This window comes from Erinaceus europaeus, chromosome 20 (genome assembly GCF_950295315.1).
Source record: "Erinaceus europaeus chromosome 20, mEriEur2.1, whole genome shotgun sequence".
NCBI lineage: Eukaryota > Metazoa > Chordata > Mammalia > Eulipotyphla > Erinaceidae > Erinaceus > Erinaceus europaeus.
Window position 1 is genome coordinate 37,217,727 of NC_080181.1, and position 26,409 is coordinate 37,244,135.

General features: G+C 39.9%; 1 protein-coding gene across 1 annotated transcript in view; it reads left to right on the forward strand.

Annotated features, from left to right (window-relative positions):
• Positions 1–2,105: 2,105 nt before the first annotated feature.
• Positions 2,106–26,409, forward strand: part of TUBGCP5 (tubulin gamma complex component 5) — a 64,889-nt gene continuing 40,585 nt past the window's right edge. Inside the window, exons 1-10 of the mRNA XM_007533890.3 lie at positions 2,106–2,311; positions 4,792–4,845; positions 6,477–6,585; positions 9,807–9,903; positions 11,050–11,129; positions 15,997–16,132; positions 17,024–17,138; positions 18,654–18,743; positions 20,738–20,831; positions 21,741–21,987. Coding sequence (XP_007533952.1) covers positions 2,166–2,311; positions 4,792–4,845; positions 6,477–6,585; positions 9,807–9,903; positions 11,050–11,129; positions 15,997–16,132; positions 17,024–17,138; positions 18,654–18,743; positions 20,738–20,831; positions 21,741–21,987 — 1,168 coding nt within the window. The 5' untranslated portion in view covers positions 2,106–2,165. The remainder of the gene's footprint in view (positions 2,312–4,791; positions 4,846–6,476; positions 6,586–9,806; positions 9,904–11,049; positions 11,130–15,996; positions 16,133–17,023; positions 17,139–18,653; positions 18,744–20,737; positions 20,832–21,740; positions 21,988–26,409) is intronic.

Here is a 26,409-nt window from a genome sequence, read left to right on the forward strand (position 1 = left end):
GGGAAATAAATAAATATAAAAAATTTAAAAAGAAAATATGATCCACTGTAAACCATTAATCTCAATAAAGAAAAAATAATAAAAGAAAAAAAGAAAAGATTAAAAGATTAAAAGGAGGGCATATAAATTCCCTTCTGTAAAGATTAGCTATATTGGAGCCAGGTGATGGCATACCTGGCTGAGTGTACATGTTACAATGTGCAGGATCTGAGTTCAAGACCCACCTGCAGGGGAAAAGCTTTGTGAGTGGTAAAGTGTTACAGGTGTCTCTCTCCCTTTCTATTATACCCTTCCTTCTTGATTTCTAGCTGTTTCTCTCCAATAAACAATAAAAATTATTTAAAATTTGAAATAAAAGGAAATTTAAAAGATTAGCTACACTGCTATAGTTTTCTCCTGTTTTAATTACTGAATATCAAATATTTACTGAATATCAAATATTCATTTACTGAATATCAAAGCAGAGAAAAACTGAGATGAAAGAGGAGGTAAAAAGAGAGAGAGAGAGCGGTGGGTGGTGGCACCTGGTTGAGCACACATGTTACAGTGCTCAAGGACCAGGGTTTGAGCCCCCAGTTTCCACCTGCAAAGGGAAAGCTTCACAAATGGTGAATCAGGGCTGCAGGTGTCTGTCTCTTTCCCTCTCTATATCCCCTTTTTTTTTTTCCATTTCTGGCTGTCTCTACCCAATAAAAATAAAGATAATAAAAAACATTTTAAAATAAAATATTTTAAAAAGAGAGAAACCTGCAGCACTGCTTCAGTTTGTGAAGTTCTCTCTTACCCCCCACCCCTTGCAACCTGCCACCTTCACCTCACCCCTGCAAGTGGGGACCAAGGCCTTGAACTTGGTGGCATGTGCACTCAACCTGGCACCAATGTTCCTCTTCTTAATGGAATTCGTGCAATCACAGTTAGATTTAGCTAGCATTCTGTGGCCTGTATGTTTGCAACCACCTTCCCCCAAATTCCTGGTATTTGGACAGGGAGCCTTTGCAGCCAAGTGGAACACTCATGAATAGAATTAGAACTCCAGTGAGCTCCCCACACCTTCAGATGTTGAGGATACAGCCAAAAGTCAGTTTCCAAGAAGACAGCCTTCACCTAAGCATGGTAGCACCCTAACCCTGAATTCTACCTCCAGAGCCGTGAGAATAAAATCATATTATTTACAAGCCACCTAACTGCCATGTTTTTCTTACAGCAGAAAAAAAAAAACTGTAAAGGTTATGAGCAATTCTTAGTGAAGTTAGTATAAAGGTACTAGTTTAATCACACACGTACACGCACATGCACACAAAGTTGCTCCACTTCTGACAGGCAAGGTTTATAAAATTATCCTGTGCGGAGAAGCAATTACTGAAACCAGACTTTCCACCTTCTGCACTCCATAATGATCCTGCGTCCATACATACTCTCAGAGGGATAAAAAATAGGAAAGCTATCAGGGGAGGGGATGGGATACAGAGATCTAGTGGTGGGAACTGTGTGGAGTTGTACCCCTCTTATCCTATAGTCTTGTCGATATTTCCATTTTATAATTTTTTTTAAAACTATGCTCTGGTCACTGGAGTCAGTCAGTAACGGCAGTAGCAGCACGCTCAGCCCGTGTGCCAACCTGCTCTGCTGACACCTGCTGTCTGCGGCCTCCGCAGAGGCTGAACTAAGAAATCACTAGAGATCAATCACCTCGAGAAAGAGAAGGGACCTTGCAGGATGACTGACAGGCCATAGCCAGATATGGCACCAGATAATGCAGGTGCACTCAGTACCTACAGAATGAAATAAGGCTGTGCTCAAAACATCGTAAGTTAAATAATCAACCAATGTGGAAAAAAAAAGAGGAAAGAGAGAGAGAAAGAAAGAAGAGAGAGAGAGAGAAAAAAAATGGAGGGAGAGAGCGCCCATTACTAATCTCACTAGTAATAACGGCTACCTGCGGAACAACCCAAACGCAGCCAGCAGGAACTGAACCGCTCACTGGAGAAACCTGCAGAGAATAGTGCTTCCAACTCACGCAGCGGGGCTGCAAACTCTCGCGAGAGTATATAGCTGCGGTTTAACAGGCGAGAGCTCGAACTCTCGCGAGAGTGGAGGCGGAGTAACGGAGGCGCGGCACTAGGAGCGGGTGGGAGCTAGTGGTGGAGCGGCCCAGAGTCGGGGTCATGGCTCGCCCTGCGCTGCTGGGCAGCCCGCTCGACAGGCAGCAGGAGCGCGACGTGAGGGAGCTCGTCCGTCATGTAGCGGGTCTCCAGGACGAGACAGACCCCAGCTTCCAGCTCGCCCTGAACTTCGTCTGGTCCAACTTCAGGTGAGGTGCATGGCGCCGGGTCTGGGGTCGCGGGGCTGCGGGTTGGGCCGGCAGCCTGGGGGCGGAGCCGCTCCTGAAGGCGCTCCAGGTGCTTGTCTGCCTAGAGAAAAATGGTCTTGTCATGCTCAGACCTGGTGTCAGTGTGGTGGTGTGTGTGAAACTAGATCATCTGCAAGCCGTTATTAAATATCTAATTAGGGAAAGAAACACAACTGCTCTTGGTGACACCCACCCCCTGCACCTTTCATCCGCGCTCTCCTTGACCCTGCTGTGCTTTTGCTTTTTCCAAGACGCTTAACAACACATATTATTGTTGACTGTGTCTCTTCTGCCCCCAGCTCCTAAAACTGCAGCTTACAGGAAGACAGTTATCTTGGACTGGTTTGGTTTTCTTTTTCTTTTATTTTGTTTTTGTCCCCCCCCCCCCCCTCATTCTCACACTTAGAAGTACACACCAAAGGGAGTCGGGCGGTAGCTCAGCGGGTTAAGCGCAGGTGGCGCAAAACGCAAGACCGGCATAAAGATCCCAGTTCGAGGCTCCGACTCCCCACCTGCAGGGATGTCGCTTCACAGGCGGTGAAGCAGGTCTGCAGGTGTCTCTCTTTCTCTCCCCCTCTGTCTTCCCCTCCTCTCTCCATTTCTCTCTGTCCTATCCAACAACGACGACATCAACAACAACAATAAAACCACAAGGGCAATAAAAGGGAATAAATAAATAGAAAGTACACACCAAAGCATAAAATGCAATTGATAAGACGATATCTCATGGAATTCATTTTAAAAATTGTATGTAGGGGGTCGGGCGGTGGCGCAGTGGGTTAAGCGCATGTGGCGCAAAGCGCAGGGACCGGCGTAAGGATCCCGGTTCGAGCCCCCGGCTCCCCACCTGCAGGGGAGTCGCTTCACGGGCGGTGAAGCAGGTCTGCAGGTGTCTATCTTTCCCCTTCTCTGTCTTCCCCTCCTCTCACCATTTCTCTCTGACCTATCCAACAACGAATTGCGTCAACAAGGGCAATAATAATAACCACAACGAAGCTACAACAAGGGCAACAAAAGGCGGGGGGGGGGGAAATGGCCTCCAGGAGCGGTGGATTCATGGTGCAGGCACCGAGCCCAGCAATAAACCTGGAGGAGGAAAAAAAAATTGTATGTAGTTTAGAGACTTGGGTGAAATCAGAACTAGCTTTCTCTGGTTTTTCATTAAAGAGAATAGAGATTACACAATAAGTTTTTGAAATAAACTTGCTACTTAAATGTAACTTCCGACAGTGCCCGAACAAGTTTTGTCAAACAGAATGCTGTATACCAAATAACTATTTTACTAATATTTCTGAATATAATTAGGTAGGTGGACATCATGTTAAGTTTTGAAAAGATAGAAATTACCTCATTTTTCTTCTCTTTTAATTTTACTTTTTATTATAGTGATTTAGTATTGATTTACAAAATTATGAGATGACAGGTATAATTCCACACCATTGCCACCACCAGAGTTCTGTCTCCATCACCTCCACTGGAAACTGCAGTAATTCTTACACCACAGATAAGGGTTGACTGTTGTGTCTATAACTACCTCTATATTTATATATATTTGTTCATTTTTTTTCTCTGGTCCTACCTTCTCTTCCTTTATTTTATTTTTTTAAATTATCTTGGATAGAGACAGCCAGAAATCGAGAGGAAATTGGGTGATAGAGAGGGAGAGAGAGACAGCTGCTGCACTGCTTCACCACTCGTAAAACTTTCCCCCTGCAGGTGGGGACCAGAAGCTTGAACTCTGGTCCTTGTGCATTGTAATATGTGCACTCATCCAGGTATGCCACCACCTGGCTCCCTCTTGTCTTCCTTTCTATGTCACACCTACACCTATTTCTACTTGTTGTTTTATTGTTGTAGTTATTTTTGTTGTTAGATAGGACAGAGAGAAATGGAGAGAGGAGGGAGAGAGAAAGACATCTGCAGACCTGTTTCACTGCCTGTGAAGCGACTCCCCTGCAGGTGGGGAGCCAGGGACTCACACCGGGATCCTTATGCCGGTCATTGTGGTTTGCGCCACCTGCGCTTAACCCACTGAGCTACAAATGTCCTTCTTTTATCCTCTTCTCTGGGTCCTGATGGAGTTTGGAGTTCAGAGCCCTGTAGTTGTCTTCCCCTAACATTTCTCCCCCTCTGGGACCAAAATTATGTTTTGGGGTGCAGAAGATGGGAGTTCTGGTTTCTGTAATTACTTCTCCACTGCATATGGGTGTTGGCAGGCCTGTCCATACCCCTAGCCTGTCTCTTTTTCCCTAATGGGATAGGGCTCTGGGGAGGTTAAGGTCCTGGGAAAACATTTTGTAAGTGGTGAAGCAATGTTGCAGATGTCTCTCTATCTCTTCTCTGGAGGAACGTGGGAGGCTATTAGAATAGTCTGGTTACACGTATGACAATGTAGATTAAAAGAATTGCTGCTTCTTCTTCTTTTCTTTTTTGTCTTTTAGATTTCATCGATTCTTGGACATCAACAGCCACAAAGTAGAAAAGATAATACAAGGGTAAGTCAATTTTATATGTTTGTATTTTTGTACATACTAAGAATTTTGTATGCATGTATCCTTTTTTAAAATCACATTCTTAGGGGGGGTGATACTTTATAAGATTGTTGTCACAGTTGTGAAGTTTCTTATTTCCCTGTGACAGGTGTCAGCACAACATACCCTCACCAGCTTTCATATTCTTCTGCTATAGGCCACAGGGTTTTCAATAGCTTTTTTAACCCTTTCCCTGCCTCCCTCCTTTAGAGTCCTTAGGGAGCTGATACAATAAGCCATAACTAAAATTTCATCCACTGTGACAGGGAGATAGCCCACCTGGTAAAGAGCATAATTTACAGTGTGTAAAAACCTGGGTTCAAGCCCTCCACTACCACATAGAAGCAACTTGATAGGGGAGGCTTCACGTGTTGAAGCAGTACTGTGATGTCTTTCCATCTCTTTCTGTCTCCTTCCCTTTCCCACCTCTCTCTTCCTCCCCCCCCCCCATCTCTTTCTCTCCCCCTCTCCCTCTCCTCGTCTTCTACCCTCTATCTTAAAGGAAAAGAGTCTGATGGTAGACTGGGATTGCAAAGGTACAGAGTCCCAAGGGTAACTCCGGTACAAAAAAAAACTTTTTTTACCCTCTGTTTCTCAAGTTTTTTTTTTTTTTTTTTTTTCCTCCAGGGTTATTGCTGGGCTCGGTGCCTGCACCATGAATCCACCGCTCCTGGAGGCCATTTTTCCCCCTTTTTGTTGCCCTAGTTGTTGCAGCCTCGTTGCGGTTATTATTGCCATTGTTGACGATGCTTTGTTGTTGGATAGGACAGAGAGAAATGGAGAGAGGAGGGGAAGACAGAGAGAGAGGGGAGAGAAAGATAGACACCTGCAGACCTGCTTCACCGCCCGTGAAGCGACTCCCCTGCAGGTGGGGAGCCGGGGGCTCGAACCGGGATCCTTACGCCGGTCCCTGCGCTTTGCGCCACGTGCGCTTAACCCACTGCGCCACCGCCCAACTCCCTCAAGTTGTTTTTTTTAATTTATTTTCCCTTTTGTTGCCCTTGTTTTTGTTATTGATGTCATTGTTAGATAGGACAGCGAGAAATGGAGAGAGGAGGGGAAAACAGAGAAGGGGAGAGAAAGATAGATACCTGCAGGCCTGCTTCACTGCTTGTGAAGTGACTCCCCTGCAGGAGGGGAGCTGGAGGCTCAAACCGGGATCCTTACACTGGCCCTTGCATTTGCGCCATGTGCGCTTAACCCACTGTGCTTAGCCCACTGGGCTACCACCCGACTCCGTTTCTCAAGTTTTATCTGTGCGTGAGATCATCTATTGTTCATCCTCTGGCTTATTCCACTTAAGAATACTTTCCAGTCCCATCCAGGCAGTATCAAAGGAGAAAATTTCATCATGTTTTACAGCTGAGTAGTATTCCATTATGTTTATATGCAACAACAACCACTCATCTATCCTTGGAAGTTTGGGTTGATCAAAATTGTGTTTATAACAAATAGTGCTTCAGTTGACCTAGATGTGCATAGATTTCTTCAAATAGATGTTTTTGTGTTCTTTGGGAAGACAAAATATAAACTGATACATTATAGATCTTCATTAATGTAACTTTTAACTGATGATTTTTTTAAATACATTTCAGAATCTATGAAAAATTTATTGTACATTCTGATCTCAGCAAAGCTGCTAGTTGGAAGAAATTAACTGAAGAATTCCTAAATGCATCACTTCCGAGCATTAACAAAGTAAAGGTATATCTTCTACTGCAAGTTTTTTAGTGTTTTGTTTATTTCATTTTAATGAGAGTGATATATATAGAGAAAGCCAGAGCATTGCTCATCTCTGCCTGATGGTGGTGCTGTGGATTGAAACTGTGACCTCAGAGCCTAGGCCATTCATTAGTTTTGCATGACAGTGATGTTATCTCCTCAGTGCTCTACCCTTAGTTCTGTGATTATGTGTTCTACTATTTTCAACTTGAGTATTATCAGTTTGACTAGTTATGAACCTAAAGGCTGGAATAGTGCAGATGAAGATTTGGGGGTCTGTTTTATAGATCGTTAGTATTCCTATTTTAGTTCTATTCCAAAGGACCCAACTATACTAGGTTTTTTTTGTTGTTTTTTTTTTCTGAGCCTGACATCTGATATGCACAATTTATTATTGTATGGGGAAATGATGTCATGGCTAGAAAAAGAAGCAGATGGATCAGGGAAGAGAGTAGCTCCCAAATATGGGAATGGGGTATAAATATTGTTGACTGTAATCTCCATCAGTTTGATCTGATCTGGGACCTATATTCATTTTAGGAGCCTATGTGACCTCTGCATCCCTGTAGATCTGAGCTCACATTCTGTGGTCAGGAGTAGGAATGTTCCAAGCTGCCCCAATTTCAGGACCCATCTTCCTCAGGTGGAACATAGAGTATGTTGTCCAGCCTCTCTTCGGAGGATGGGACATTATCATTATTGATCCAAGTTGAGGGCAAGGTCCTATGGGGGGGCCCACAAAGGAGTCTGTTTTGTTGTTTGTGATAGAGATGACTGGTAACAATGGAGAGAGGGGTTTATTCGAGGTCTAGGCCCATCATGTCTGGGAATCTCAGGACTCACTACTAGGGTCCCAGCTGATGGGGTGGCCTGATAGTGACTAAAGAGTCATCGTTAAAGTATGCCAGTCTCTTGCCCTTATTCAACTTTTGCAGTCCTTGCTTTGATAAGGTTAGCTTTGGAGTGAGTGAGAAAACTGTAATAGGAAGTAGGTGAGGAGGGTATCTAAGTCTAAGTAGACACTATTTCATTAGGAACTTTATACTGACTCACTGCAGACTATTGTGTACTTTTGCTTTCAGGTATATATATATATATATTTCCCTTTTGTTGCCCTTGTTTTGTTGTTGTTATTGATGTCGTTGTTGTTGGATAGGACAGAGAAATGGAGAGAGGAGGAGAAGACAGAAGGGGGGAGAGCTATGGTTTTGTTAATTAATCCTTTCTTAAATAAAAAAAAAAAAAAAGAAGAAGGGGGGAGAGAAAGATAGACACCTGCAGACCTGCTTCACCACCTGTGAAGCAACTTCCCTGCAGGTGGGGAGCCGGGGATTCGCACAGGGATCATTATGCCAGTCCTTGCACTTTGTACCATGTGCGCTTAAATTTTCTTCGCTGCTGCCAGACTCCTTCAGGTATATGTTTTGCCCTAATTTATGGATACATGTGCTTTATCTTACAGGACCTGGTCTATATCTAGGTTTGGGGACTTTGTTAGGTTCTTTGTTAGGAAGTGAACCACCTAGAATGGAATACTATGAAAGGAAAGGTCTCACCCGAGTAATGAGGGTGAATGGTTGACATTCCACGCCTGACGTCTTTGGACGCAGTCTGAATCCGAAGTGAAGCATGCTGATGTGGTAGTTGTTGCATTGATCAGGTTGGGATCAGCGGATGCAATATCATGTGGTATGAATTGAGAGAAGCATGCAGGAAAGTGAGCCCCACCCTAGAGGTTCTAGGACTGGGGGAAATATAGGCTCTATAGAGGAAGTGAGAGGTTCCTGCTGTCTTAGGGTTAAGAAGACAATCGATAGTCATTGCTGTAATCACATTATTTGGCAATTGGGTTAACTTTGAAATGTCCCGAAGGTGGGTTCATTGTTCTTAATAACTGTGTATTATTCCATTGTGTATATATACCACAGCTTTCTCAGCCACTCATCTATTGTTGGGCACCCAGGTTGTTTCCTGGTTTTAGCTATTACGAATTGTGTTGCTATGAACATAGGCGTACACATATCTTTTTGGTTGGGTGTTATAGAGTCCTGGGAGTATTACTGGGTCATATGGAAGATCCATGTCTAGCCTTGAGAGTTCTCCAGACTGCTCTCCACAGTGGTTGGACCAATTTACATTCCCACCAGCAGTGCAGAAGGGTTCCTTTGTTCCCACAGCCTCTCCAGCATTTGTTGCTGCTGTCCTTTTAAACTTGGTAACAGTTAAAGCATTTTTCCCCCCATGCACCAGGGTTATTGATGGGGCTTGGTGCCTGCACACCAAGTTGACTGCTCCTGACAGCTGTTTTTTCCTTTTCTATTTACTTGAAAGGACAGAGTTAAATTGACAGGAAAAAGGATAGGGAGAGCAAGAGAAACACTGTTTTCACCAGTCCATGCAGGGGATGAATAGGGGTTTGAATCAGTTCCTTGTGCATGGTAACATATGAGCTCAACCTAGTGCACCACTGCTTGACTTTAAATAATTTTTTTTTTGCCTCCAGGGTTATTGTGGGGCTCAGTGCCTGCACTAGGAATCCACTGCTCGTGGAGGCTATTTTTCCCATTTATTGCCATTGTTGTTGTAGTTGTTATTGTTGTCATAGTTGTTGTTATTGTTGTCATAGTTGTTGTTGTTGGATAGGACAGAGAGAAATGGAGAGAGGAGGGGAAGACAGAAGAGAAAGATAGACACCTGCAGACCTGCTTCACCGCTTGCAAAGCGACCTCCTGCAGGTGGGGAGCCGGGGGTTCGAACGGGGATCCTTATACCTGCCCTTGGCCTTTGCATCATGTGCGCTTAACCCACTGCGCCACTGCTCAACTCCCTAATTGTAATTTTTAAGACAGAACTTTGGTATATGAAAAACTTAAAAGTTGAATAATAACAAAAGAGCCTGTGTAATCTTTTCTCAGATTACCATACCTTTTCCTCCATCTTTCTTTGTCTTGTCCTTAATATTTTTGAAGTGTGCAGGCTAGTTATTACTTGGTAGGCTATTCCTTAATTTAGGTTTTCTGATCGTCCTTCATTATCATTCAGGTAGGTTCCTAAGATTGGGATTTAAGGTTTAATTGATGTTTTCTCAAGTTAGAAAAAAAATAGAATAGAATGTCATGGAGCTGACTTTTTTAAATCATACTATTTTAGAAAGCTCTTAGCAACTTCAGTGATTCATAAATTTTCATTTTTTTGTTTTAAAGACAGATGCACATTATTCCATACTGTTACTACTTCTATGTCTGTCTGATTCTCCTTCAAACAACAATTATGTGGAAACACCAAGAGATAAAGAAGTGGGTGAGTAACCAAATGCACAGATAAATAAAATAAAGAGAAATCATCCATTGCTTAATTAAATATTTTGTTGCTTTGGATGCAGCTATAATTGTTTACTTACAACAATTAATCCACTTTATATTGCATCAAAAGAAAAATTACTTAGAGAATTTAAGATAGTAAATATTGTTTCAATATTTAATTCTTGTTTCTCAAGTGCACTTTTGAGTTTGTTAGACTTTTCCCTCTATGGTTTTTCCCTTTTTTTTATAATACATATTTTTTTTTATTAGTGATTTAACAGTGATTGACAAGATTGTGGGAAACAACCCAGGTGTCAAACAACAAATGAATGACTGGGAAAGTTGTAGAATATATACACAATGGAATACTACTCAGCTGTTAAGAATAATGAACCCACATTCTCTGATCAAGTTTAGATGGAGCTAGAAGGAATTACATTAAGTGGGATAATTCAGAAAGAGAAAGACTAGTATAAGATGATCCCACTCATAAACAGAAGTTGAGAATGAAGAACAGAAAGGGAAATGCAAAGCAGAATTTGACTGAGTTTAAAAGTATTACACCAAAGTAAAAAACTTGGGGGAGAAGAGAGTATATTTTCTGCTCCACAATAGGGTGTAGGGTTAGGGACACAAGATTTTTGATGGTGGAAATGGTGTTAATATATATATTTCTACTAACTTATAGTTTTTTATAAGTCACTAATCAATATGAAGGGACAAATAGATTGAATGTCTTGAGCGTTTTAATGTATAGACTTCAGTTCCTTTAATCTAAGCACTTAAGATTTCAAATTAGTTAACTGAGTGAATTTCAACACTGGGCTTAAGTTGTTAATGCATTTCTAATAATACCTTTTTAAAAAAAAAAAAAATCAAATCATATACAACCTTAGACTAGGGAGACCCGAAGCAACTGGTCTTGTCAGTACATAGGCAATAGTTATTTGTAAATAGCATTAAATGACATAAATCATGGTAAGGTCTTGTATGGAACCTCTGGGATTTTGCTTGTTTTCCTTCATGCTTCTTTTGATCCATACCATTTGATACTACATCTGCTGATCTCAACCAAATCAGTGTTTCACTTTGGACTACAATACATTTTTATAAAGCTGATGAGATTCTCCTGTTAATGTTTTAGAAAAGAAAGATGATTTTGACTGGTGGAGATACTTGACAGAAGGTGAAGAAATTGATGTTGGTCCAAACGCAGACACACCAGTAAGTGGCAATAGTTTTTTTTAGGAAATGATTTTTATTATTAGTGATTTAGCAATGGTTTACACAGTTAAAATGTATTAGGTATAGGGGTCATGTTGTAACACACCCACTAGAACGTACTTGTTAACTTGTACAAGGACTGAGGTTTGAGCCCCTGGACCTCATCTGAAGAGGGAAACTTCACTAGTGGGGAACCAGTGCTGCAAGTCTCTTTTTCCCTCTCTATTTCCCTTCCCTCTCAATTTATCTCTGTCTCTATCCAAACAGGAAATAAGCAAAAGATAATAAGAAATAAAGGTCACTGGGAGCACTGGATTTGTCGTGCAGACATGGAGCCCCAGGAATAACCCTAGTGGCAATTTAAAAAAAATTTTTTTTTAATTCCAGGAGTGGGGAACTAGGCGATAACACACCTGGTTAAGTGCACATAATACTATGTGCAAGGATCCTGGTTTAAACACTCACTCCCTGAGCATCTCTGCAGGTGTCTGTTTTTCTTTCTCCCTCCTCTCTCAGCTTCTCTGTCCTATGGAATAAAATAAGGAAGAAAAAAATCTCAGGAGTGTATTTTCACATCACATGTGCATGATTCACTTCTTCCACCACCAGAGTTCTGACCTGCCTTCCCTACCCCTCCCCCCACTTTCCACTTCACTCTGATAATCATCTTAGTTCTCATAAAATTTAAGAATTCCTTTAAAATTTAAGAATTGCTTACTATTTATTTTTGTTGACTTTAATCGCCAGTATTTTGTCTGTGAGTAAACTATCCAATAGTTGTCTTTCACCTCTTTTTATTTAAGATTTATTTATTAACATGAGCTAAAAAGAGGAGAACAAAGATCATCACTGGCACATTCAGTGCCCTAGATTAAACTGGGGACCTCATGCTTCAAAGACCAATGCCTTAAACACTGTGCTGCCTCCTGGGCTTCTTTCTTTCACCTCTTAATTCACTTAACATTTAGTTTCATCCATTTTGTCAAGTCATCTGTTGATGGGTATTTAGAGTTGGTTCCATGTTTTGGTTATTGTCTGTAATGCAACTGTGAACTCTGGTACACTGTTGATGGGAATGCAGATGAGTGTAGTCCCTATAGAAAACAGTGTGCAGTGTCCTTAAGCATGGAGAGAGAGGTGCATATATCCTTTTAAATTGTTTTCTTGTCATTTGGCTATGACTTTGGGGGTGGTATTGCTGGATCACAAGGTATTTCCATTTTTACTCAAGGACTCCCCATAGTATTTTTCATAGGGGCTGCACCATTTTGCATTCCCACCAACAGTGTAACAGAGTTTGGCAATTAAAATATAGATGCATAGTCTAAAAGGTGAAATAATAGATCGTGTGTTGGATGTGTTTGGGTGAAGTCCTGAATTTAATCTCTGGTATTGTATATGCCATAATAACGGCTCTTGTTCTCCCAGTTTGTTAGCAATATTGCCATATATGTGTATGTGCACACCAATAATAGTTCCCATGAGTCCTTTTGCCTTGGAGCAACCTAATTGGAAAACTTTTTGTTTGCTAAGTAGTTTCTTAGTGAAGATTTACCAAGATTTTTGCACCAAAAATGACTGGTTCTACCCAGAGCCATATACAGATTTAACATAAACCCTATCAAATTTCTTCAAGAGAGCAGAAGAAAAGATACAAAAGTTTCTCTGGAGACAGAAAATACCCAGGATAGCCAAAGCAGTCCTGAAAGGAAAGAGTAAGAATGGAGGCATTATGCTTTCTGATCTCAAAACATACTACAGGGCCACTATTATCAAAACTGCCTGGTACTAGAGCCAAAATGGACACAAAGACCAGTGAAATAGAATTGAGAGCCCAGAAATCAGCCCTATACATATGGTCAACTAATTTTTTACAAGCACACCCAAAACATCAAATGGAAAAAGGAGGACTTATTTAATAAATAGTGTTGGGAAAATTGGATTTAAGCATTCAGAAGAATGAAACTTAATCACCACATTTCACCATATATAAAAGCTTACTCTAAAGTGAAACAAAGATTTAGAAGTTAGGCTAGAAACTATCAAATATTTAGAAGAAACTATAAGCTGAATTTTCCTCCCTATAAGCTTTTTTTAAAAAAATATTTTATTTACTTATGAGCTGGGTGGTGGCATACCTAATTGAGTGCACAATGTGCAAGGACCCAGGTTCAAGCCCCCGGCCCCCACCTGCAAGGGGAAAGCTTTGCAAGTGGTGAAGCAGTGTTGTAGGTGTCTCACTGTCTCTTTCCCTCTCTGTCTCCCCTTACCCTTTTGATTTCTTGCTGTCTTTATCTAAGCAGTAAAGATAAACTTTAAAGATTTCATTTATTTGTTAATGAGAAAGCTAGGAGGAGAGAAAGAACCAGACATTACTTTGGTACATGTGCTGCTAGGAACTGAACTCAGAACCTCATGTTTGAGAGTCCAGTGCATTATCCACTGTGCCACCTCCCAGACCACTTTCAACATCTTCACTGACTCAAATCCAGTTGCAAGGAAAACAAAAGCAAAAGTAGACCAATGGAACTACACCAAAATGAAAAGCTTCTGCACAGCAAAAGAAATCACTGCCATAACAAAGGAACCCCCCCACACACACACACAGAATGGGAGGAAATCTTTATGTCATAAATCAGGCAGAGGACTTATAACCAAAATACACAGTGAACTCACCAGACTTAACAATAAGAAGACAAACAATCCCATATTTGTATGGGAAGAAGATTTGGGCATAATCTTCTCCAAAGAAGAGATTCCCAGGGCCAACAAGCATATGAAAAACTGCTCAAAGTCACTGATGATCAGGGAAATGCAAATAAAAATGAGGCACCATACCACTTTATACTTGCGAGAATGTCACAGATTAGATAAGACAGAAACTCGAGCGAGCGTTGGAGAAGCTGTAGGGAAGAAAGGCACTCTCCTATATTACTGGTGGGAATGTAAGTTGGTCCAACCCAATAGAAAACAATCTGGAGATGCATTAGAACTTTAGAAATGGGCCTTATGGGAGTCAGGCAGTAGCGTAGCAAGTTAAGCGTAGGTGGCACAAAGCACAAGGACCAGAGGAAGGATCCCGGTTCGAGCCTCAGCTCTGGGGGTGGGGTGGGGTGGGGGGGGGAATGTCGCTTCACAAGCAGTGAAACAGGTCTGCAGGTGTCTATCTTTCTCTTCCCCCTCTCTGTCTTCCCCTCCTCACTCTATTTCTCTCTGTCCTATCCAACAACGATGACTACAACAATAAAAAAGGGGAGGAGTCGGAGGGTAGTGCAGCTGGTTAAATGCACTTGGCACAAAGCACAAGGACCGATGTAAGGATCCCCGGTTCCCCACTTGCAGGGGAGTCGCTTCACAGGTGGTGAAGCAGGTCAGCAGGTGTCTATCTCTCCTCCTCTCTGTCTTCCCCTCCTCTCTCCATTTCTTTCTGTCCAACAATGACGACATCAATAACAACAATAATAACTACAACAATAAAAAAAAGGGCAACAAAAGGGAATAAATAAATAAATAAATATAAAATATTTAAAAGTGCAACAAAAGGGAATAAATAAAGATTTTAAAAAAGAAACGGACCTTATGACCCAGAAATCCCTCTCCTAGGGATTTACCCAGGGAAAACAAAAACAGCTATCCAAAAAGACCTGTACACACAGTTTGTAATAGCCTAATATTGGAAGCAGCCCAGATGCCCAATGATAAGTGAATGACTAAGTAAGTTATAGTACATATATACAATGGAATACTATGCAGCTCTTAAAAGTGATACAGTTATCTCCTTTGTAGTATTGTGGTCAGAACTTGAAGACCTTATGTTGAGTGAGACAAGCCAGTAAGAAACAAACCAATGCTTAATGATCTCACTTATAGGTAGAACTTTAGCGCAAAGATCAGTAAGGGAAAACAGTGAAACTTGGACTATGGCATGTTACACCAAAGCAAAGGACTCTGTGAAAGGAGGGTAAGGGAAAAGATGAAGAGACATTGGGATCCTGTTGTGCTTCCTAGACACCAATTAAGGGGAGAGTAGAGGTTGTGCCTATGTGTTAAAGACCATACTGTAACCCTCCCAATAAAAGTTTTTTTTTAAGAAAAAAAAAGACTGCACCAAAACCATTGCCACTAGAAGTATCTAAAAAGATAAATGCATCCCTTAAGGAATTAGAACTTTTGGAATTTTTACCACTCAAAGGGATTCTAACCTTTACTTGTTATTATTAAGGTTTAGCTCTTTATTAATTAGAACCAGAACACTACTCTGACACCATGTGATTAAACTTGGACCTCATGGTTGAGAGTCCCAACAGTTTTAGCCATTGTGCCGCCTTACAGACTGCTCTGTCCTCCAATAGTCACCTTTTTTGTTTTTCTGCCACCCAGATTATTTCCACTCCTGGCAATCTCTTCATTCACTCTATATTTTCTCTAGATCAGAGGTGGGGACCCTTTTTTTTTTTTTCCTTTGGGCCATTTAATCTTGATGACATCATAGGTCATACAAAATTAGCATTTAATGTTGATATGAAGAAAGACCCTATACTTAATGAATTTCAAGTCACACCTGCAGTTGCCTTTGCAGGACCAGACCAACTGACTTTCAGAGCCATATGTTCCCCACCCCTGTTCTAGATAGGAGGTGAAAGAAGGAGAAAAAGAGTGAGACAGAGAAAGTCCTCAGCACTGCTCCACTGCTTCTGCAGCTTTCCTCCTGCAAGTGCTTCCATCTGGCTACCTGGGTCCTTACACATTTAGTGTAAATGGTATTTGGTATAGTCTATTTTCTGCTGGAATTTTCTTTAATCTTCTAATCTAAATAGCTCCAGTTGTTAGACTCAAAAAGAATAAGACAATATCTTTGTTTAATCAGAATTGGTCAGAAGAAAGTGAAGGTGAAGATAATCAACAGCCCTTAAGCAGAGAGGACTCTGGAATTCAAGTGGACAGGACACCATTAGAAGAACAGGATCAAAACAGAAAATCGGGACCTCATATCAGCTGGAAAGGTACAGGCATCATATCCTAATAGAATTTTCTTTTTTTCTTTTTTTAAGATTTTATTTATTTATTATTGAGAAAGATAGGAGGAGAAAGAGAGAACAAGATATCACTCTGGTACATGTGCTGCCAGGGATTGAACTCTGGATCTCATGCTTGAGAATCCAGTGCTTTATCCATTCATTGTGCCACCTCCCAGACCACACCTAATAGAATTTTCTAGAAGAAAAGGCAAACTTTGAGAATTCCATACAATTTAAAATATTAGCTCTGGGGCAGAAGGTAGATAGACTAATGGTTATGCAAATAGACCCTTGTGTCTGAGGCTCCAAAGTCCTAGATTCAAGCCCCTGCAGCTCTATAAGCCAAAGTTGAGCAGTGCTCTGGTGGGGGGAAAAAAAAAAAAATATATATATATATATATATATATATATATATATATATGCACTGTCCTTATCCCCTAGACCATTCATAGATTTTTCTCCTTTAGTATTTATGAAGTAGTATCATAGGATGAATGTTGAAGAAGGAAGTGTGCAATGTTTAATAGTTCTGAGAACATTATTAGTCCTGAATGTGTTCCTATAAAATATTTATTTTGTTTGGGTGTGTGTATGTTTGCTTTTTAATATTTTATTTTGACTAGAGACAGAAATTGCAAAGGAAAGTGGAGATAAGGAGAAAGAGTGACAGACACCTGCAGTACTGCTTCACCACTTGTGGTCAGGACCAGGGACTTGAACCTGGGTTCTTGCACATGGTAAAGTCTTTGTGCAGTCTGCACTATTTCCTGGCCCACTCAGTTGAATCTTCATGGGTTCATAAGTCCAAGGAGTACAGCAAAGCTGATCAGCTATTTTTGTTGTTAATTTCTATAAATGTAAATTTCCTTCTAGCAGAGGAGTCAGATGACCAAAGCTGGCTAGAACAGCATGTGGTTCATCAATACTGGAAAACCAAGTCCTCCAAGTTTCTTCATAGTTCACATTTGCACTCCAATTTAGCTGCTGTCTGGTAAGAAGCTAAAATTTTCATTTAATGTAAACAGAAAAAGAAAGCTTTTTTCTTGCTTTGTTCTTTTGAAAACTTTTGATTTATGATTTAAGTAATTTCCTGAAATTTAAGTTTTTTTTTTTATTGAGAATACAGTTGAACAGTTTTTAATCTTTTAAAGTGCATTGATGTATTTTTAAGGTAATTTCTTTTATTTATTTGTTTATTTTCCCTTTTGTTGCCCTTTTTTTATTGTTGTAGTTAATATTGTTGTTGTTATTGATATTGTTGTTATTAGATAGGACAGAGAGAGGAGGGGAAGACGGGGAGAGAAAGACACTTGCATAACTGCTTCACTGCCATTGAAGCAACTCCCCTGCAGGTGGGGAATTGGGGGCTCGAACCGGGATCCTTATCCCGGTCCTTGCACTTCACGCCACGTGCACTTAACCCACTACACTACTGCCTGACTCCCACATTGATGTATTTTACACAATTGACTAGAGCATAACTCTGTCCTGGCATCTCTAGCCAGTGTCAGAGATTGAACCAGAGTCCGGTACCTACAAGTCCTTTGCTCTGCCAGGTGAGCTGCCTCCTTGGCTACTAAATAAAATTTTTATTTAGTTATAATATCTTTTGACTTATTATATTCAAGCTGACTAAATTGGTACACATAAGGCACATCTTTTTTAATTCACTTGCATGGAAATAGTTACATTTTTTGTTTGTTTTTACTGGGAGGAATTAATGGTTTACAGTAAATACAGTTTTTTTATGTGTAAAAATTCTTAATCTTCTATAAGACTGTCACCCCTAGCCTAGGTTCTCCTCCACCATCATGCACCAAGACCTGAAGTTTCTCCCCCAGAGTCCTTTACTTTGGTGCTATATATAATTTTAAACATTTGTCTATACCAGTAATAAACATAAAATTGATTGATTTAATGAAACGGGACTACTATTGCACCTGTGTAGTGTTAGGGGAGGTGCTAGAATCCTAGGCTTCATACTCAAGCCATTGAGCCACATCACTGGCCACTGATTTTAATGACTTTTAAGTAAATGTGTCAACTGAAAGTTTTTTTTTTAATTTTTTTATATTTATTTATTTTCCCTTTTGTTGCCCTTTTTGTTGTTGTAGTAGTTATTATTGTTGTTATTGATGTCATCGTTGTTAGATAGGACAAAGAGAGATGGAGAGAGGAGGGGAAGACAGAGGGGGAGAGAAAGATAGACACCTGTAGATCTGCTTCACCACTTGTGAAGTGATACCTCTACAGATGGGGCTCGAACTGGGGTCCTTATGCCATTCTTGTGCTTCACACCACATGCACTTATAACCTGCTGTGCTACCTCCCGACTCCCTCAACTGTAAGTTCTTTATGCCTGTACCCATTATCATCTGAAAGTTAGAGAGGACACTTCTAGTATATGTTTATTTGTTTATAGATTACTCCTTAAATTACAGCCAAATTGTGTATGTTTTTGAGGCTTGCAACTATATTTAATGGAAAATTTGATATCTGCTAACAGGGACCAGCACTTGTATAACAGTGATCCATTGTATGTTCCAGACGACAGAATTGTTGTTACTGAAACACAAGTTATTCGTGAAACTCTATGGTAAGTCCTGTTAACTGAATAATGTGGATTTTATTAGTGGGGCGCAGGATTTTAGATAACATTTCATAAATAATTTGGGTTGAAGGAAAATTACATTATAACATTACGTAAGGTCTCAGTTGTGCACCATTAGAAATCAATATCTATATACACAACATTAAGTTTTCTAGAATTCTATCTTTCTTTCTTTCTTTTTTTTTTTTTACCCACCCACCTGACCCAGGGCCCGTGTCTGTTCACATTCAGCACAGGAGCCCGTGTGCCCTCTGCGTCCCTGTCAGCCTGAGCTCGCAGTCCCTGGTCACAGCTGGAACATTCTAGGCTGCTCTCCTGTCAGGACCCATCTTCCTCGAGGGGCAGAGCAGGCTGACCGGCCTCCCTCCAGAGAGCTGGGAGTCCCCACCATGGCTGCTCTGTGGTGAAGGCAGGTCCTGGAATGGGGCCTATGACTTTAGTGATTTTTGCTTAAGCTTGATAGTCAGCAAGGAGACGGGCTAAAAATACTGTCTGGGAAGATGTCCTCAGAGTTGAGAGTAGGTCTAGAAAGAGCATCTGATTCTGGGGTTCTTACCTAGGGTTCATTTCAAGATAGAATTCTATCTTTCAACATCCATCTTTTACTTGATTTACCTTCCCTTTTTCTCATTTTCTTTCTCCATCAGTTTCATCCTAGTCTAAAAGTTTGTTTTATTAAGTGTGTTCATTGGTTTCTCTGTAAGCTACCTATGGATGAAATAAGGAATTTATCTTTTCTTTCCCCATCTGATTTACTGCTGTGATTTTTATTCATGGCTATGTTAAAATCTCACTTCAAAACAAGAATTCAGGTTTACTCTTTATTTTTGTTAAGCAGAGCAGACTGTACCCATGCCCAGCAACAACAGAGTCTCAGAATATAGAATCTGTTCACAAAAATAACCATGAGAAATGCCACATAGAGTGCAAGTGCTGTGACTTTCACATTCTGGCCCTCTGCCTTAAAGCATAACATTGACCTTCTTAGAAATGGACAGGACCAGGTGGTGGCACACCTGGTTGAGTGTACATGTTACAATGTACAAGGACCCAGATTCAAGCCCCTGGTCCCCACCTGCAGGGGGAGAGCTTTGCAAGTCGTAAAGCAGTGTTATAGGTATCTCTTTGTTTCTCTCTTTTTCTATCAACCCCCCTTTTCCTTTCAATTTCTGGCTGTCTCTATCCAATAAAGATAATACAAAAAAAAAAAAAGGACAAATTGGACTATCCCGTATGTGGAGGAATTACTTTGATAATTGACAATGCTATTTAGACTTCTCTTTCAGATACAGAATATCATGAGTCTTAGGGTAATCAAATAAAAAGAATAGATGTCTTTTACTTTCTTTATTGGCTGACCTCTTTTACTCATAGTTCTGAACTTTTTGTTAAAAATTTTTTGATCAGGAGTCAGGCGGTAGGTAGCACAGCGGGTTAAGCACACATGGCGCAAAACACAAGGACTGGCCTAAGGATCCCGGTTTGAGCCCCCGGCTCCCCACCTGCAAGGGAGTTGCTTCACAAGCAGTGAAGCAGGTCTGCAGGTGTCTATCTTCCTCTCCCCCTCTCTGTCTTCCCCTCCTCTCTCCATTACTCTCTGTCCTATCCAACAATGACAACATCAATAACAACAACAGTCATAACTACAACAATAAAACAAGAGCAACAAAAGGGAATTTTTTTTAATGTTTTTTTTAAAAAATTCTTTGGCTTGGAGCTGGGCAGTGGCAACCTGGTTGAATGCACACATTACCATGCACAAGGACCCAGGTTTAAATCCCTGGTCCCCATTTGCAGGAGGAAAGCTTCATAAGTGGTGAAGCAGTGCTGTAGGTGTCTATCTGTAGGTCTCTCTATCTTCCCCATCCCTCTCAATTTCTTTCTATTCTGTCAATATATATATTTTAAAAATACTCTTTGGCATTACTGTAGTGAAATTTCTCTAGACTTATGGTATATTCTTTTCTTTTTTTTTCCAGGTTACTTTCAGGGGTAAAGAAGCTCTTTATGTTTCAGTTGATAGATGGGAAAGTAACTGTGAGAAATAATGTTATAGTAACTCATTTGACACAGGTAAGTTATTTATATTATAAATAAAATAATAGAAGATGTAAATTTTGGTTAGAGTATCTTTAGATTGGGAGCCGGGCAGTAGCGCAGTGGGTTAAGTGCACATGGCACAAAGCCCAAGGACTGGTGTAAGGATCCTGGCTCAAGTCCCCGGCTCCCCACCTGCAGGAGTCGCTTCACAGGTGGTGAAGCAGGTCTGCAGGTGTCTATCTTTCTCTCCCCCTCTCTGTCTTCCCCTCCTCTCTCTATTTCTCTCTGTCCTATCCAATGACGACAACAACAACAATAACTACAACAATAAAAAAAAAATAAGGGCAACGAAAGGGAATAAATAAATATTAAAAAATAAATACTATAAGTTAAACAACATTTTTAGAATCTTAGCTATATTTAATTTTAATAATGAAAATAATCTAAAGATAGTCTTTTTTTAACTTTTTAAAAATATTTATTTCCTTTTGTAGCCCTTGTTGTTTTATTGTTGTAGTTATTTTTGTTGTTATTGATGTCATTGTCAGGATCCTTATGCCAGACCTTGCACTTTGTGCCATGTGCGCTTAACCCGTTGCACTACTACCCAACTCCCTGTATTTAGTTTTTTAATTTTACTTGTGACATTCACACTTGTTTTAGACTAGTGTTTTCTGTTTTTTTAATTTTTTTTCTGTCTTAAGAAAGCTGTGTACTGTGTGTATTTTATCTTATATATGTTTTTAAAGTATAAATTATACATGCTATACAAATCAATACAAAAATCACATTATTTCCTTTGTATATAAAACTAAATATTTTTATTATGTTGTTTTCCACTTAACAATCATAAAATTAGAACAATCATAAAAATCATTTACAGTGGGGGGTATGGATTACAGAGGACTGACTTTAAATAATTGCAGTTTGCTTCTGTTGTAGAGCTGCCTGCGATCAGTACTAGAACAGATAGCTGCATATGGCCAGGTTGTGTTTCGGCTCCAGGAGTTCATTGATGAAGTCATGGGTCACAACCCTGAAAACATGTTACCTGGAAATGGTTCCATTGCTAAGAAGTCAACTGAAGCTCCCTTTAGAACATACCAGGCTTTCATGTGGGCCCTGTACAAGTATTTCATTAGTTTCAAAGAAGAACTGACAGAAATTGAAAAGTGCATCATCAATAATGGTATTTAGATATTTGTATCTTTTAAGGATAGTGCTATTCTCATTTCTGGCAGTGTTGTAATTTTTAAAAATTTAACAGTGGTGGTTTATGAGTTAACCTTAGTTTTTAAAACTAAGTATTTCAGAAGTATAATCTCCTACCTTTTTAAAGTGTGTTGCCACACCTCACCCCCTACCAAAACGCTAATATTCTTCCACCAAAGTCTACTGGACACCCTGTCCCCTTCCAAAACACTCCTTCCACCCCAGTCTCTTATGATAACCTCAGTTTCAAACAGAAGACTTGTCTTCATTTGGTTTTGCTTATTCCCTTGTTTTATTTATAGTCACCAAGTGAGAGAGAGCTGTAGTTTTGTCCTTTTATATATTTTTCCTTTGGTATTTCTTGCAAGGTTGGGTTTTTTTGGTAGTAAATTCCTTTAACTCTTGCTTATGTGAAAAGCTTGACATTACTCCTTCAAACCTGACTGATAACCTAGCTGGATAGCATATTGTTAGGTGGACGTCTGTTCCATTAATAATTTTGAATATGTTGTGCCAGTTCTTTCTAGCCATTAGAGTTTCTGTTGAGAAGCTAGCTGGCAGTATGAATGGGTCTTTCCCTACAGGTGATTCTTTGCTTTTCTTTAGATGGTATTGATATTCTCTCTTTATATTTTATCTTGGCCATTTTAATTACTGTGTGTCTTGGTGAGTGTAGATTTGGATTTTATTTTTTTATTTTTTGCTCTTCAAGGTTCTAGGATCTGAAGTTCTGTCTCCTTCAGTTTGGGAAAATTCTTGGCTAATCTTTTTTCAATTAAACATTCTCTGCCTTTCTTTGCTCTATCTAGCACCCCAGTAATGCAAATATTGTTCCCCTTGGTGGTGTCCCATAACTCTTTTATTTTTCCCCCCATTTTTTTTTTAACAATTTATTTCGTGTTGCTGGTTTTTGTGAATCTCTTCCACTACCCTTTGCTAATGCTCACCACTCTGACCTACAGCTTCTGTTTTTTACTTGTTTGCAGATAGACTCCACTATATTTTTGTAGGCCAGTTACTATATGCTCTGATTTCTATTATGACTTCTTTCATACTTTATTTAAAGGCTTTGTTGAAGTTTTCAGAAGAAAGATTTTTTTCATTTCAGTGAGAATCCTTAGTACTCTGGCTTTGAAGTCTCCTTTAAGAAAATTTTGAATTTGGGGATTTCCTTAAACTGCTGGCATGGTCCAGTATTGGAGGCTATTTCCTCTGTATTCTCATTATGTTTGAGTCTTTGTGAGGACCAGGGCTAGGAGTTTGTGTTTGAGCTGACCAGGGCAGTATCCGGGGTTCTCAGTCTCAAATACCCCACTTAGGCTATAACACCTATAATCTACCAAATTAGAAGTTTGAGACTAAAGGTATGTTAGAGACTGGAATCCTTCTCCCTGGTTGCACTCTACATAGTTAGTTGCTATAAAGACTTTGTTCCAGTATGACTGCTTTAAAACTGCTACTGCAGTTTTTAAATAAGATACTGTGGTCTGTATCTTATTTCCTCTTTCCCATTTGTAAAGTTGTGAGCACAAAGTTGGTAATAGTTTGAGGTGCCAAGAGTTTTGGTTCAGCCTGCTTACTTACCTAACTAAAGTTCTGTATCTTAGTGGTTTCTTCCAGTTATGGTTTATTGTCTCGTATTGGGGTAGCAGAAAATGAATGTGGTGTGGTCTAGGAGGTGGCACAGTGATAAAGCTTTGGACACTCAAGCATGAGGTCCTGAGTTCTATCCCCGGCAATACATGTGCCAGAGTGATATCTGGTTCTTTCTCTCTCCTCCTATCTTTCTCATTAATAAGTAAAATCTTAAAAAAAAAAAAAAAAAAAAGAAAGAAAGAAAGAAAGAAAGAAAGAAAAGAAAAGAAAAAAGAAAGACAGAAAATGAATGAGGCCATGGGTCTGGTGGGGATCTGGAGTCGCAGAGAAGGACCAGGAGGGCACTGAAGAGCAGAACCACAAGTGCTGGGCAGGCTGAAGCAGGGTTATAGGAAGAATTGAGGGGGCTGCACTTGGCAGGCTGATGGGGAGGACCTTCTTTACCTGAACTGCTGTCCTTTTTGTAGAAGCCTAGTTGCAATCCAAGACCATTTCTATAAAGTGTATGTTATGTATGATTATGTATGTTAAGATTTTGCAGTTTTTGTGTAGATTTGAAAGAAGACAAACCACATTGGCTTCTTGGGTCTGTTTACATTGCTGCCTGATTAAAAGGTTTGAAAACTTCCTTGACAAATATGGAAATATGAATAAATTCATTTTAAAAAACTTAATTTTGTATTTTAAGTTTTTTAAATATTCTTTGTTGTTGCCCTTGTTATTGTATTGTTGTAGTTATTACTGTTGTTGTCGTTGTTGGATAGGACAGAGAGAAATGAAGAGAGGGGGTTGAAAAGACCTACTTCACCACTTGTGAAGTGACTTCCCTGCAGGTGGGGAGCCGGGGGCTCGAACCGGGATCCTTATACCTTGCGCTTTGCACCACCTGAACTTAACCTGCTGTGCTACCACTCGACTCCCTAATTTTGTATTTTAAAACATACATATCTCTGAAAATCCAAATAGTACAAAAGGACTTATAGTGACATTTGTTTTTGTCCGTCTGGGCCACTTCCCCAGTTCAGTCTACCTCCTGAGGTTATATGATTGGTTATCTCTGCAGCACTACAAGCAATAACCACTTGTTTGTAAGTGGTTTTACAATATATACAGTAAGTTTTCTGAAACAGCAGTTCTTTTTTATATAGATCACTTTATTGAGGGTGAATATTGATTTACAAGATTGTTGTTCTCACATGTACAATTTTATCTCCCTATAATATTTGTAAACACACCACACATACTACCAGCTTGTTCTCCTCCAGCAAAGGACTCTGGACTTCCACTTTACTTTCAAGCCCTTCTGCATTCCTTCATTCCCTTTTTAAAATTTCACCCTGTATTTTCACTTTTGTTGTTTCTAATGTGGATCGTTAGAAATGTAGGTGAGATCATTTGTCCTTCTGACTTATTTCACTTAACATGACTTCTTTGATTTCCATCCAAAATGTGGCAAAAGAGAGGTTTTTTTGTTGTCGGTGGTGGTTTTTTTGTTTTTTTTCCTTTTTTGCTGTCAGGGTTATCACTGCTCTTGGAAGCCTTTTGTGCTTTTTTATCCCCCTTTTTGTTTTTTTTTCTGCTTGATAGAGAGTGAGAGACACAGAGGGGGAAGAAATCTACACCTCTACTCTGCCACTTGTGAAGCATACCCCCCCCCCCAATCCTTCAAATGAGGACCAGGGGCTTGAACCCAGGTCCTCATACAGGAAAATATGTACACTCTTCCAGGTATTCCACCAACAAATCCAATTTCATCATGTCCTATAGCTGAGTAGTATTCTGTTGTGAATATATACAAGTGCCTTAACCACTCATCTGTCATTGGAATTTTACATTGTTTCTACATGTTGTTTATAGCGGAGAACACTGCAGTGAGCACAGATGTACATAGATCTCTTCATGTAAGAATTTTTTTTTTGTGGGGGTCAGGCTGTAGCGCAGCAGGTTAAGTGTAGGTAGCACAAAGTGCAAGGTCCGGCATAAGAATCCCGGTTCGAGCTCCCAGCTTCCCACCTGCAGGGGAGTCGAGGTGAAGAAGGTACAGGTGTCTATTTTTCTCTCACCCCCTCTGTCTTCCCCTCCTCTCTTCATTTCTCTATGTCCTATCCAACAACAATGACATCAATAACAACAATAATAACTACAACAGTAAAACAAGGGCAAGAAAAGGGGAAATAAATATTTTTAAAAAAATTTTGTTGTTCTCTGGATAGATACCTAGGATGTTGCTGGATTGTATGGTAGGTTCATTTTTAATATTTTGAGGAATCTCCAGATTGTTCAAGGACTCCTTCCAACCAGCACTTTTTGTTTCTATCCCTTTTTAAATATATGGCATTGTATCACAGGTTTGAAATGGTAACATCTTTATTTGTATTTCTTTATTAATCAATGACTTAGGGCACTTTTCACATGCCTGTTGGTCTCCTGAATCTCCTTTTTAGCAAAATCTGTTTCAATCCTCTCTTCATTCTTAGTGTATTGTTTGTTACTGAATTCTGTTAACTCTGAATATTTTTATTATGAGACTTTTGTTTGATGTTATGTATAGCATGTATCAATAGAAATCTTTTCTAGTTCAATAGGGTGCTTTTTGCTGAGCATGCTTTCAGTTTGATCTAATCCCATTGGGTTTTGTTTTTTGTTTGTTGTTGTTCGTTCGTTTCTATTTTCCCAGCTGTTGAACTCCATTCTTTTTTTTAAAAAAATTATTTATTTATTTATTTATTAATGAGAGAGATAGGAGGAGAGAAAAAGAACCAGACATCACTCTGGTACATGTGCTGCCAGGGATTGAACTCAG